The sequence below is a fragment of the Sporisorium graminicola genome, chromosome SGRAM_1 (assembly GCF_005498985.1).
Source record: "Sporisorium graminicola strain CBS 10092 chromosome SGRAM_1, whole genome shotgun sequence".
NCBI lineage: Eukaryota > Fungi > Basidiomycota > Ustilaginomycetes > Ustilaginales > Ustilaginaceae > Sporisorium > Sporisorium graminicola.
The window spans coordinates 1120130-1133800 of record NC_043719.1 but is presented as its reverse complement, the minus strand read 5'-3'; the positions used below and the strand labels follow the sequence as shown (position 1 = coordinate 1133800).

The 13671-nt window shown below is 56.2% G+C and overlaps 5 protein-coding genes across 5 annotated transcripts; 3 read left to right on the top strand and 2 right to left on the bottom strand.

Moving 5' to 3' along the window:
• Positions 1 to 456: 456 nt before the first annotated feature.
• EX895_000434 (uncharacterized protein) lies at positions 457 to 3174 on the top strand (the record flags this gene model as incomplete). The annotated part of the gene is made up of 1 exon (XM_029881035.1): positions 457 to 3174. One exon carries the CDS (start codon positions 457 to 459, stop codon positions 3172 to 3174), a length of 2718 nt encoding a protein of 905 aa, XP_029742421.1.
• A 320-nt stretch (positions 3175 to 3494) lies between these two features.
• On the bottom strand, positions 3495 to 4080 carry EX895_000433 (uncharacterized protein; the record flags this gene model as incomplete). The annotated part of the gene is made up of 4 exons (XM_029881034.1): positions 3495 to 3530; positions 3626 to 3701; positions 3796 to 3823; positions 3909 to 4080. 4 exons carry the CDS (start codon positions 4078 to 4080, stop codon positions 3495 to 3497), a joined length of 312 nt encoding a protein of 103 aa, XP_029742420.1.
• A 323-nt stretch (positions 4081 to 4403) lies between these two features.
• EX895_000432 (uncharacterized protein) lies at positions 4404 to 5417 on the top strand (the record flags this gene model as incomplete). Its single annotated transcript, XM_029881033.1, has 1 exon — positions 4404 to 5417. The coding sequence occupies one exon, from the start codon at positions 4404 to 4406 to the stop codon at positions 5415 to 5417; it is 1014 nt and encodes a 337-aa protein (XP_029742419.1).
• A 252-nt stretch (positions 5418 to 5669) lies between these two features.
• On the bottom strand, positions 5670 to 6605 carry EX895_000431 (uncharacterized protein; the record flags this gene model as incomplete). Its single annotated transcript, XM_029881032.1, has 1 exon — positions 5670 to 6605. One exon carries the CDS (start codon positions 6603 to 6605, stop codon positions 5670 to 5672), a length of 936 nt encoding a protein of 311 aa, XP_029742418.1.
• A 3316-nt stretch (positions 6606 to 9921) lies between these two features.
• On the top strand, positions 9922 to 11997 carry EX895_000430 (uncharacterized protein; the record flags this gene model as incomplete). The annotated part of the gene is made up of 1 exon (XM_029881031.1): positions 9922 to 11997. The coding sequence occupies one exon, from the start codon at positions 9922 to 9924 to the stop codon at positions 11995 to 11997; it is 2076 nt and encodes a 691-aa protein (XP_029742417.1).
• Between the last annotated feature and the right edge of the window lie 1674 nt (positions 11998 to 13671).

The following is a 13671-nucleotide window of genomic DNA, read 5'->3' as shown; positions in this document are numbered from 1 at the left end:
TGCGAACATACAAGGGCAACAATGGTCACGTATCTTCAATCCATACTCATGTGTGGCGTCAGTCTGCGTTGTGCTGATCAACAAAAAGTGGCACTTGATGTGCAAACTGCTGTACAGTACAGCTAGCCCGTAGTATGATGTTGAGACGTTATTCGGTCTCGAGTCCAAAAACATAGTTGAACTCTGTGAAGGGAGGAGTACCAAAAGTGTGCCTCTTTCTGCGAGTCTCAACGTGAGGTAACCTCAAGCCAGCCAGCCAGATCGCGGCTGTGGATTTTTTCTCGCGGTCAAATTGGCTCGGAATTCGGACTTGGTGCTCAGCGACCCTGTTCCTTTTTCTCGAAATTTTGTGGACGGAAAACAGAAAAGCTTCCAATTTTGCCTCCCCCTCCTCCTACTCACTCACTCACCCTCTCTCTTCACGCCCGACCATCCTATCCGCCACCGTCCGACAACATGGCGAAAGGAGGCAGCAAGAACACTGGCCGAGCGCCACCTACCTTCACCGACGCACCGGTCACTACCGACCCGCGTTTCTCCAAGGTCCACACCGACCCTCGATTCCTGAAGCCTAAACGCGACGATACCAAAGTCGTCGTCGACGAGCGTTTCAAAGGTCTCTTCGAGGATGATAAGGGCGGAAAGAAGGGCAAGAAGACCGACAAGTATGGTCGCAAGATTGGCAAGGGTCAGAGCGATGCTGATCAGATGAAGCGGTTCTATCGCTTGGAGGATGGTGATTTGGATCCAGCCAAGGAGGAGGAGGAGGAGGAGGAAGTAGAAGAAGACAGCGACGAGGATGCTGATAGTGCAGCCGTGGACTACGCTCGTGGCGAAGGAGACCTCGAGAGTAGTTCAGAAGAAGAGTCCTCGGACGATGAAGATGACGACAACGAGTCGGGTGACTCCGACAGCGAAGACTCGGATAGCGAGGACGACGATGTCATGATCGGGCCCTCGAGCGTCATCGATCGAGAGAGGAGGAAGAAGGCCGCGCGTTCTGCTCACTTCGAAGCCGACGAGGACGAGGAGGAGGACGGCCTTGGATCCGACATCGGCGACATCGACCTGGACGAAGACGTCGACGAAGCCGTCTATGCGCAGCTCGACGCTCAGGCAGAACGTGCCATCGCCGAGGGCGGCATCGAAGACGGCGAATCCGATTCCGATGCAGAAGCCTCCTCATCCCGCAAGAAGGGCAAAGGCAAGGAGAAATCAAGCAAAACCAAAGCCAAGTCGAGCAAGAACAAGATCCCGCGCGGAGACGACACGTGTCGCCTGGCCGCCGTCAACCTCGACTGGGATCACGTCCGAGCCAAGGACATCTACAAGGTCTTCAGCAGCATCGTTTCCCCGCTCGCGTCCGTCACTGCAGCCGAAGCGCTCCAGGCACACCGTCGAGCCGCCGCCGCCAGCCAAAGCGGATCCTCCTCCTCTCGCGCCCGTGCCGCCCCCGCAATCTCGCAAGTGCGTGGCAAGCTGCTGCACGTGCGCGTCTACCCCAGCGATTTCGGCAAGGAACGCATGGCCAAGGAAGACATCGAAGGCCCGCCACCGGAGATCTTCAAAGGCTCCAAGCGTCGCACCAACGGCGACGACTCTTCTTCGGAAGAAGACGAAGAGATCACTGCCAAGACCATCGTGCAGGTCGACGAAGGAGGCGAGTTTGACGAAGAGGCGCTCCGCAAGTACCAGCTCGATCGCCTGCGTTACTACTACGCCGTCGCAACGTTCGACAGCAAGGAAACCGCACGTCATGTGTACAACGAGATCGACGGTACAGAGATGGAACGCACCGCCAACGTGTTTGACCTTCGCTTTGTTCCAGACGGCATGGACTTCCCCGATGGCGAAGATGGCCGCGATGCCGAGTTCAGAGACGAAGCCACGGAAGACATTGCCAACTACAAGGGGGTCGACTTCAAGACCGACGCTCTGCGACACTCGCGCGTGAAGCTCACGTGGGATCAGGACGATCCGGAGCGCTCCAAGCTGACACGTATGGTCGCTCGCGGTGGACTGACCAAAGAGCAGCTGCGCGACGACGATTTCAAGGCCTACCTCGCGTCGGACACCGAGTCTGAGCCGGACGAGGAGGAGGTCGCCGCCAAGAACGGGCGCGATCGTCTGCGTGCTCTGCTCAACCTGGATGGTGGCGACGACGGGTTCGGTAAGAAGGGTAAACGCAATGGTGGCGTGTTTGACGATCCGCGTGACGACGATGATGACGAGCAGGGCGAGATGCAGATCACGTTCATGCCTGGGTTGTCCGAGGCGGCGGCGAAGAAGTCGGCTAATGGCGGCAGCAAGCAGGCGGACGGGGAGGAGACGACATTGGAAAAGTACCTCCGAAAGCAGAAGGAGAAGAAGGAACGCAAGAAGGCCCGACGCGGCGGTGCTGACGAGGAAGACGAGCAGGCGGAGGGCAAACAGGACGGAGACGCAGTCACCGGCGCGATCGGCAGCACCGACGCAGGGTTCGACGATCCTTTCTTCAACGAGGACATGGACATGGAAGCCGCCCTCGCCGCCGAGTTCGGCCAAGACGGCCCCACATCCAACAAGAAGTCCACCAAGAAGTCGTCCTCCAACAAACCCGTCTCCGATCTCAACCCCGACCAGGACCCCGCCGAACTCGCCCGCCAACGCGCCCACCTAACCACCATCATCGGCGACACCAACGACGAAGTCACCCAAGACGGTCGACAGCACTTCGACATGAAGGACATCCTGCGCCAAGAGAGCGGCAAGGACGCCAAGCGCGCCAAACTGCTCAAACGCCTCTCGAAGAAGAAGCAGCGCGAGGAGCAGGTGTTCCAAGAACGCAAAGGTGCGCCACTGGTGCAGGATACGTTTGAGATCGATGCCAAGGATGATCGTTTCAGTGCGCTGATGGATGATCATCGGTATGCGATCGACCCGACGCATTCCGGGTTTGCCAAGACGAAGGCGATGCAGAAGATCATGGATGAGAGGAGGAAGAGGTTGGATCGGGTGGATACCGAGGGGATGCCGCAGGAGCAGAATGGAAGAGACAAGCGCGGCAAGGGTGAGAGTCAGGGTGAGCATGAAGAGCTGTCTGCGCTGGTGGAGAAACTCAAGAGACGCAACAACGAGTCGGCGGGAGAGCAGCAACAGTCGGCCAAGAGAAGGAAGGGCAGGTCCAATGCTTGAGACTACCCTTCCACCTATGTACCTGTGTGCTTGTACTTTTCTTTCCATCAACCTGCCTACCTCGTCATATTGCTGATTTCACTATCTGAGACTGCTGCTTGTGATGAGACGCATCGCCTGGGTCGACACCCATGAGCGAAAGAATCGGTCGAAAGACAGGATCTGATCCGTCGAATTCCTCTCCGATGCTGTACGCCACGTCCTTTGTCTTGCACCTCGGCGTCTGCAAAACGCATCGGAGCACTGCTTCACAGAGTCGAGAGTCGATGGAAAATCACTTGCGATTCAGAGTACAAGTACATGAGTGCGATTCCAGCTCTTTAGGAGTCTTCTGGGCCTTCCGAGCCAGGAATGAGCTGCGACACGACAGGGAGCAAGAGTTGGTTCGGGATCAGTACAGCTTGGCAAGCCTGCGAGGGTGATGCAGAAGAGGGGCGGGATGCTGGCTTACCATGCAGATGTTGTTGCCATTGAGCAAGGTCTGGCCGAGTTGGGTCTTTTTCTTCTTGCCATCTGGAGTGGTCTCGCTGTTGATCCATGCCGGTTCACAATGAGATGCGATGGCTTTTCGTCAGCTGCTTGCGTCTCTGCATGTCAATTGAACCTGTACGGAGAACTTACTACTCTGTCACGTCCTCGAGCACCATATCTACACCGAAGAAAGTATCGTCAAAGTCACCTCGTCAGCAAGAACTCCTTCAGTTTACAAATACCATCGTGGAGTCGCTACTCACTGACGTAGTCATCGAATCCAAGCAGAGTCCCACTAAACTCGCGATCGGTCTTCATGATGACCCAGATGCTCGAACCGATGCACTTGTCGATCAGTTCGAGGGGCAAGATGGTGGGCAGAGCTGCGGCAGCTGCGGCAGCACCCGCTGGTGTTGGTTCGCCTGGAGGAGCCATTCTTCGTGTGCAGGTGTCTGTCTGTCTGTGGGCAGGAAAGGTCGCTGTGTTTGGGAGGAATGGAAGAAAGAAAGAGGCGATCCTGAAAGTTGGAAGAGACAGAGAGGCGCGTGCAGGTGAGCGAGTTGTCGCCCCGAATTCCGAACATTTTCCGGCTTGAGGCCACGGCTTTGACTTGATGCTCAGTCGATGCAACCTGCTTTCGCTTGATATCGTGCGAACTCCGTCACCTCGAGCTCTCGACCGCAGCGACTTGAGCGCTGCCTGCTCACCCTTGACTCAAAACCAGAGCGGTTAGAACGAGCTCACAACAAGCCCTCGCCATGCCGGACCCGAAGCTCCAATCTTACATAGCAGCACACTACCTTTCTGGCCCCAAAGCCGACGCCATCCTCGCCCGCAGCTCCGATGGCAAGCTCAAACGCAAGAAGAAGAGACCCAAAGAAGAAGATGGAGCCAGCAGCTCGAACTCGGCCTCAACGTCGTCAGGGTTGGTGTTCAAGGACGATTCGGATTCGTGGAAGACTGTAGCAGGTGCGGAGGAGGAGGATGACGGACTGACGCCGCAAGTGGTAGGCAGTTCGGACGCTGCGAGCTCCAGCAAGGCGTTTCGCCGAGTAGGATCTCACGCCACTCGAGCGCAGAAGGACGAGGAGGTTGATGCAGCGGTGTCGACACCGACTTCGGCGGCCGCTGAAGAGCCGAACGAGTTCAAAGCCGGCTTGCGGACGAAAGAAGAGATGAGAGCTGCGCGCCTTGCACGTGAGCAACGCAAAGCAGCAGCCGCAGCACACTCCCCCGGTGCCATCGCTCCATCACCACGCGACGGTGACGACGACGAAGATGATGAGGAAGCGCGGCGTGCCCAGCAAACCGTCTACCGCGACGCGTCCGGCCGAGTCATCGACCTCGCCGCACACGAAGCCGAACAAGAGCGCCTCTCGCGACTACAACAGCAGAAAGCCGCCCAGCGCTCCACGTGGGGCCAAGGTCTCGTCCAGAAGCAGCAGCGCCAACAAGCCTCTGCGCAACTCGCCTCCGTCGCAACCCAAGGCATCTCCCGACGCGCCACAGACACCGACTACAACCAGCACTTTAAGGATCAGTTGCGCGAGGACGATCCCGCACTGGCATTTTTGACCAAGAAGCGTGCACAGGGACCGCAGAAGCCCAAATACAAAGGCGGGTGGCCGCCGAATCGATTTGGAATTGCGCCGGGGTATCGCTGGGATGGCGTAGACAGGGGCAATGGATACGAGAAGGCCTACTTTGAACGGAAGAGTGTGCTGGCGAGGAGGGAACAGGAAGCAAGGGCGTGGGGTCAATCGGATATGTAGAAATCGTTAACTCACAAGTTGGCAGCGTCAGCCCTTTAAATACTATACCCAGCAGCCATTCAAGCGACACAAAGACACAGAGAGTGATGGTGCTACGAGTGTATAGCTTTGCGAGGTACAAATACAGGTGAAGAGACAATGCCAGACGATGGGGCGTGTGGAAAGAGAGTGAGAGCAGAAAAGTTCTCGCTGGTGGGGAGAGAAAAAAAAATACAAAGGGGTTGGTTGGTTCCTCCTCACCCAGAACGGCATCTAAAGTTCGCGCGGTGGTGGTGGGGGCGTAGCGGCGATCTCTTCCTCTTCGACTAGACTGCCGTCCTGGGGCACTGACCGGCTCGAGCCATGGCGTTGCATGCGCCCCGTGCCACTGCTGCCTGGTCGACTCTGCGGGTTCAGAACCTGCTTGCTGTCTGGCGACGAGAGGCTTCCCCTGCGAGCGGGCGCTTCCGACTTGTCCAGGCCGCCCGAGGGTGCGATCAGTGTCGCATCCGACGAGCGCCGCGTGTCGTACTGCTGTAGAGCGTACGCGACGGGAAAGTCGATCGAGATGGCGTCAGCTGTTCCGGGTGTTTCGGTGATCAACTGCGCAGTGCCTCGCTTTGAGTTGGGACTGTGGTCGTCGACGCTGACGCTAGGGCGAAGCCCGGACGATTTGGGCGAAACATTTCCAGACTGCATGCCGCCGCTGCTGGAAGAAGCGGCGCCAGTGAGGATGGGAGTGAGCGCCGGTGCGTTCGCCTGCGAAGCCTGAGTGTTGGCAGTGTTTCTTCTTGAATCCGAGGAGGAAAGGCGCGAGGTGATAAAGTTGTGCCTGGAAGGTGCATACGACTCTGATACGACAGAATCGAGAGCCGCCGCATGGCGGGCATTGCGCATAGGCGTAGTGGCATTGGCGAAGGGATCGCTGGCGTGGCGCATGCCAGGAAGGACCGCGTTGTCGGGACCGAGGTCATCGGTGAAGCGGTCCTCTCTCCACTTGTACGCGCTCGACAGCGACGCAAGGACAGCACCGAAAGCCTGGACGTAGACGTTGGCGACGAGCATGAAGCCCATATCGACAGCTGGAAGGCTAAGGGCCTTTGAGAGGACAAGAGCCAGAGCGTAGACGGTGGGTAGCACGTAGCCGAATGCAATGGCAAACATCAACTGCTTGGACCACCTCACAATGGGGTGCGACTTTTTCTGCATGAGTTCGTTGTCGCGCCGCCCCAAATGCCAGTAACGCCAGAGCAGGAAGACTGAGGCATAAACGGTATCGATCAGCTGGAAGATGAGGGTAAAGAGGTTGCTCGTGTCGTTGGCGGATCTGGAAACAGTGAAGCCGAAGCCGTGGGTGCTGTAGGCGTTGGAAGCCTTGCTGAGAGTGATGATGATGGTGGTGAGTCGAGCAATCTTCATGAGGGAAGGCAAGATGCTGATGGCGATGCGCTTCTTCCTGCTAGCCAATGTAGGCGGGTAGAAAGAGAGCAGACGAAGCTGGATGGCAAAGTGGGTGATGAGGGGTACAATGTAGAGCACCGCTGTCGAGGACAACCAAAGGCGGAACATGGTGCCCTCCGAGACATTGCCAAAGAGTTGATAGGCCCAAAAGACGGTGTTGATCGTCGAGCCGAGCAAGCCCCCGAGCATGGCCAGACCTAAAACCCAGACGAAAGGCAAGCGGCGCGTTCTTGCGCTGAGACCGTTTTTAAAGAGGACGGCGCAAAGAAGCACAAAGAGGAGCGTGGCGAACATCGAGTAAAGAATGATGTACGTGACACCATTTCGCACAAGCTCGACTGGGACATACTGAGCCGATTGTGTCGCGTTGGTAGCGGCATCGTTGACGACAAGCAAGACGCGGTGCCGCCATGTGATATCCTCGGCAAAAGGTGCGTTGCCGGGCATGTTGGTGATGGTGAGAGAGCGTCAGGTCGACGCTCGTGGAGCGCTGGAAAGTAGCGTTGTCGGAAGAGATTGAAGAAGAGGCTGGTAGAGGAGGTGGGGTCCGATGTTGGTGTGGGAGTCTGACTAGAAAAGGTGTTTCGCCATGAAGGTTGGGAGGAAACCCATCACCAGGTGATATCGAAAGATCAGCAGAGGACGAGGAGGCTGATTATGCTGGCTTGGTGATGAGGGCTGGTAGATGAAGATGGCTGTTACAAAGACAGAATGAGCGAGCGAGCGAGGAAGCAAGCTGGCTGGCTGGCTGGCTGGCTGGTGATCTAGAAGGGCATGCATGCAAGCCTTTGGAACTCTGTGCTGGCCTGCTTGTGTCGAGGCGAGGTGCGCTGTACTGTACAGTTGCTGCACGCGAAGCGAAAGTCGGAAAGTAACCAAAGGCCAAGCGAGTGAATTGGTGCGGGAGATGGTTGGAAGGAAGGGAAGCGGATATGCGTCCCGCGAAAAGTGAGAATTGAGCTAAGAAACTAGCTTGAGCAAAGCTCAGGGTTGACCGACCGACACGGCGGCAAGAAGAGGCAAGTAGATAGATGATCTTTAGGGGAGAGGATGCCGACGGAAGGGGCGAGAGGCGAGAGGCGAGAGGCATGCGAGGACAGTCAGACGACGAAGAGAAGAAGCAGCAAGCTAGCGAGAGATGCTGGGAGGCCTAGGCTGCCAAAGGGCGGGCGGGAGACAGTCGAATGTTCAGGGGAGGGGTGGTTCGGGGACAGAGACGGGGGCGTAGAAGTCGAACTCCCGGCCCGCCTGCCGCCACCTCAAATCGACGACCGCACACTGGCGTGTTAGCGATTCAAGTAAAAAAGCTTTGCTTCTTGGACAAGAAACAGGGAAGGAAGAGATGCAGAAGCGGAAGCGGAAGCGGAAGCGGAAAGAAAACGGACAAGTGGGGTGTGTGGGAACTGGCTGTGCTGCAACGTACAAGTCCGTCTCTGAGACCAATGCAGTTCAGAACGAGTTGAGCGAGCGAGTTGAATTGCCTAGCGACAGCGCTAAGCATGCAAGAGTATGCAAAGTGGCGCTTAGGCGAGGTTTTGATAAAATTCCCTCTGCAAAAGGTACACTACCGACCGAATCCAGCTCCGTGATTGTCCCACGGCTATTTTCCACAAAACCCCAAAGGAAAACAGCTGCTCCGCTCGGCCGCACAAGCGAGGTGCAAGTTTTTCCTCAATCAGCCTTATCCTCACCAGTGCACTCAGCCGAGACGCACCGGTTGGCAATCGGTTGGATTTTGGCGTGACTTGCCAAAAAGGCGTTTTGGTGCGAGTGTGACTCGAACACAGTAAGGGCGGCGACAGCCAAGGTAACTCTTGCTCTCCAAGATCCACTCGGGGCGGGTTGCGGGTCCAAAGCCCACCGCAAATCAGGGTGTTGCTTGCTTCTTCAAAGGCAGGGTCGATCAGCTGAGATACCCGGCAAGCGCTTCGGGATGCAGCGGGATCTGAATTGACCTCGCTGACTTCCATTATGAGAGATTTCGGGAAAAGTCAGTCGACTGCATTCGAAAGAGAATTCCAGAAGGGGCTTTTGGGATTATGTGCCTTAGAGGCGCCGGCTGGTCAGCAGCAGCAGCAGGAGCAACAGCATCAGAAGCAGCGGCAGAGGCAGAGGCAGACAGACGAGTGACGGGGCGCATTTGACGATCGTGACAGTGTTGCCAATACTCTTTTTCCGACTTCTCCTTGCAGCTTGCAGTGCAGCTCCTCTTTCGTTCCGTAGCAACTGCTTTGCTTGGCTCGATGCAGGCGATCAACCCTCGAGCAAATCAACAGACCGCAAGGACGACAACGCCCACATCCCACATCCCCTTGCATCTTTCCTCTCACCGCCGCCGGTCTACTCTCGGTCTTGCTTTTCAGGGCAATGCAAGCGTCTTCCATCGACGCCACCACCGAGTGGTGGAATCGTTCTTCCATGAAAATCACCATGGCCTTCGATGCCGTCTCCTGCGTGGGAAAACTCACATCGTCTGTGCCTCGGCGTCGACGTGGGAAAGGGAAAGGCAACGAACCACCTATTTCAAGTATGAGAGACACAAACTCGCACGAGGATGCTTTTACCCGGCTCCAGAAACGGACATCGCCTTCTTTCACGCCTCTGGATCTCGGGTCTCGGTTCGAGACACTGCAGCTCTCTACGCTGCCTTTCTCACGCCAAAGCATCGGCCTCGACACCTCCGAGCACTAACTTCTCTTACCTAGTCGCACCGAGTAGGCCGATTCATGGCTGCTAACTTGATGCGCGTCTCGCCTCGACATGTCTCTATCTGCACATGATCGTGCGCATGATGCCGATCGCCTGCTCAGAACCGCCTGCGCCACATACCCTCCTGGTTCTGCTCGGCTTTCTTAGCGCTCGTTGCTTGAACGTAAGTTTGTGAGAAATCCCGATCGTGTCAAAGACTGGTACCTGATCTGTTCCCGATTTCACCTCCACACTCAGACCCTTCCCTTCCAATTCAAGCAGCGAGAACCGACTTTGGCGCGGCTTCGAGCAAGACCCTGGCTCTTACCTCCTTGATCCTCCTCGAGCTACCATGCCGTGAACCTCGCACCGCGCCATGTCCTCCCAACTGCGGCACAATGCCCATGCGACTCAAACCGTTCGATCTCGCAGATCTCCCCAAACAACTTGGCTGAGTGTGTTTGGTTTCAAGCCGCAAGTGACTTGGCGAAATGCAACGGCTTTCCTCGTGCACTGTTCGGCGTCCATCCTCTTCTTGGTCTTTCTCAACGCTTCGCAGCCCTTCCTCATTCATCAACTCGAATCAAGGCGCCCGAACGGTTATGATGTTCAGCCTCCAAGCAGAGCTGGATCGCTCAGCGGGTCTCTCATCTTCTACGATGAGCTCCTTTCGACCTTCATGTCGCTTATCTGGGGGGCACTTGCCGAACTCGTCGGTCTAGCTGCTGTCACTTCGACATCCTACCTATTTGTCGCCCTCGGACTCGTGACTTACACGCTCCCAACAAAGCCATGGCCTAACCTGGTTCCGGCACGACTCGTCTTTGCCATCGGAGGGAGCGGTGCCACTGCCATGCTTTCCGGTATCCTTTCCGTGTATTCAGGCTCACATTCAGCACAGTCTCCGCTTGTCAGAGCAGATGCACTGACACAGCAGTCGACAGATCAGGATACGGAGCCTGCCATGGCCTCGAATAGTCAAGGTGCAGAGGGCGAACAAGAGCGCCACTTGCTCGAATCTCGAAGGAGCGAGAACGGTCACAGCATTAAACAGAGGAATCGGCATGGCCGAGTGGCTGCCATCGCTGGTGTCTTCACAGGTCTTGGCGCACTAGTGGCTGTCTTCGTTCTCGTTCGCCTTCCCGCGACGATTGCAGAATACCTCGAACAGCACTCTCCCGCCAATCCTTCTCACGACTTGGATGGCGGTGCACGAGGTGATGTGGCGATTCGCAGAGCAACCGTCGCAACTTTTTGGCTAGTTGCAGCACTGGCTCTGTTGGTAGCGTCCATCACCGCACTAGGTCTGAAGCAGCCGAAAAGCAGAAGGCGCCGACTCGAAGCAGCTGGTGTGCTGACCCAATCTTCTCGACGTCACCAACAAGACTATGGAGCCTTGCACGACAGCACGATAGCGCTGGCCGAGGACTCACGACAGGCTCGGCGTGCGCGTTTGCGTCAGAGACAGGAACGCCGATCGCAAGCATCTCTTACCAACGCCATCCGTTCTCATGTGCGTCGCTTCGTCGTCGCATCCATCGGCGGCTTTCGACTAGTCGGACCTGTTGGCAAGCTTGCAGATTCGCCGGATGGTGACGAGACCCTAAGATCACGCAAGCAATTGGCGCAAGAGCTGCGCATGGCGTATTTGGGCGGAGCTCTGGCCAGGGCGTTCACCATCGGCACCACAGCTTTTCTACCTCTGCTTGTCACGCATCACTACTACACATCAGGGCTTTGCCGACAACTCCCTTCGCCGGACCCGAACTCGCCTCTTCCGAACGACGAGCTGAAGAAGTTGTGCCGCAGCGCGTTCACAGCCACAGCCATTTTGGGTGGCACCGCGCAATTGACCGCTCTGCTCGCCTCGCCTCTGATTGGACTGCTGTGCGACACACTGTCGCCTACGATCACCATTTCAATGACTTCTGCGTTGGGTGCAGTGGGTTTCTACCTTCTCGGTGTGGGTGCGTCGGGGTTTGCGGGAGACAGAACGACAGGGGAAGAGGTGCCTGACCCGCTCACACGCTTGTCGATCGGCGCTGCGGTTCTGATCGGTTTAGGTCAGATTGGGGCGATTGTGGCTAGTCTGGCGGGATGCGCTCGAGCAAGAAGTCTCGTCACGGAAGAGCAGCTTGAACACACCAGCGCTGTATCGTCGAGCCAGGGCGACCACGAGACTGCCGATACCGCTTCGGCTTCCGATACTTCACGAGGAGTCGCGCGTCGCTCACATTCAGAGGTTGCAGAACAAGAAGGGCAAGGAGCGGGTGCCATTGCAGGAGCTTACACCTGCACGGGATCTCTATCGATCCTCTTGATTTCCAAGCTCGGTGGCTCACTCTTCGACATGTACGTTCCGAGTCCCTTTCTGTTGATTGGAGGCTTTTCGCTCTTTGTTTCCCTCTTCGGTTTTGGCACGAGCATAGCGAAGCGCTTTGAGCGGACATAGGTAGATCTGGATCAATGCCAACCATTCAGCGTAATCAGGTTATTCAGGCTCGGTCTCTTCAAGCTTTATCTACCTCACGAACCTCTTTGAAGATGAAAGCTCTTGAAGTGAGTGTCGGGAAAAGCTTCCGTTTGGTGCAGTCATTGGCAGCGTTCGGACACAGGTGGGGCTGAGAGTCGCTTTGCATTTTATCGAGTGCACCGAGACGATCTCGGACAAGCCGACAAATTTGCTGGATGCTCAATCACAGCTCCATGATCGATCTCGGTGAGTCCGAAGACCACAGACCGCGAACCACAGTGGCAACCGCCTAGTTCGATTCGGCATTAGCAAGCAAGAGGCAACCAAGAGGTTGAGCTTGTTCTAGCTTCAACAAAATTGAGGCTTTTTGCTTGGTTTGAGCACATCGATCTTCGTCTCGATCTCCACCAAGAATGAACAAGACGTTCGCCAGACCATAGACAAGAGGAGAAGGACCGTGTGTCAACCGACAGTCGATTGCGAGGGGCTGCTCCAAGTGTTTCTTGTTGCTTGATCCATTACGAAGCCGGCCTTGCTGCCGGCTGAGGAAGGTGGGGCCGCCCTCGCGGTGCGATTTTCTGGAACAATGCAAGCCGAGCACGAATATATAAACCGGCTCTGTGGTTCTTCTCGATGGGTCTTCAGAGGGTTCAAGGACAATACCTACTTCATTATCATCGTCATCAGCAGCACTAGCAGGAGAAAGTGGAAGCAAATTCAGCAAAGCCTCATCGACGACGCCCACCGGATTTAGATTCCTACCAAAACAAAGAAGAGGAAAAGAAAGTTCTCGCTTAGAGACATGATGGGATTAAAGCTCGAATCAGCTGCTCACCTCTATCGGAAAAACTCGATTTCAACTGCCTCTGCGTCAAGTTTTCGTGCAGCAGACTCCTACTGTATGACTGTACGATATCTGAGCTTTTGGAACATGAAATCGCTCACTTTTGCAGCTCGGGTTGAAACAGGTCCAACCATGTAACGAGGGGGATTGCAATCGTGATCGGGAAGTGGCTGCAACGGAGCGCGACTTGCGGGGTGTGTGCGTGGCTGGCACACTGGTGAGGTGGCTAGAAGCTGAGTTCAAGGGAATCTGAAAGCCGTCCAAACGCCAGGAGACGCGCCGGCCCGCGGCTTGGCCCTCAGTTGCCGTGGCGATCGCACGTCAAGCAGGGTGACCAAGCGATTGTTCCTGCACCATTATACTAGCGCATTCCACATGCATCGGGCGCTGCCGTACACAACGCTGCCTGAAAGCTGGGGGCATGAAAACGCAGGGCAGGGCGAAGGCGAGGGCGCACATAGTTTATTTACTTGTCCTCGGGTCGACGAAGCCGAGCATTATTTTTCTGCAGCCTGGTTGCAGCGTCGGTGCGGAGCAATCCAGCAATAATCTTGAATCGTGCAGTCGCCGCCCAGACCGAAGCTAAGGGGGGTCGGTCCGAAGTGTAGGCTTGTCTGGAAAATGAAGAGGGAAGGGTATGCTGACTGTCGCGTGGAGGCTCGCCAGATCCTAATTGTTTGGTGGAGAATTTAAAAAAAAATCAATCAATGAATCGATCCATGCAAAATACGACTCAGCCATTACCGATTGGTTGCCGTTAAATTTTCACCGAACGAGACTGATGCTAAGGTCGAGCGGAGGAGAGCGAG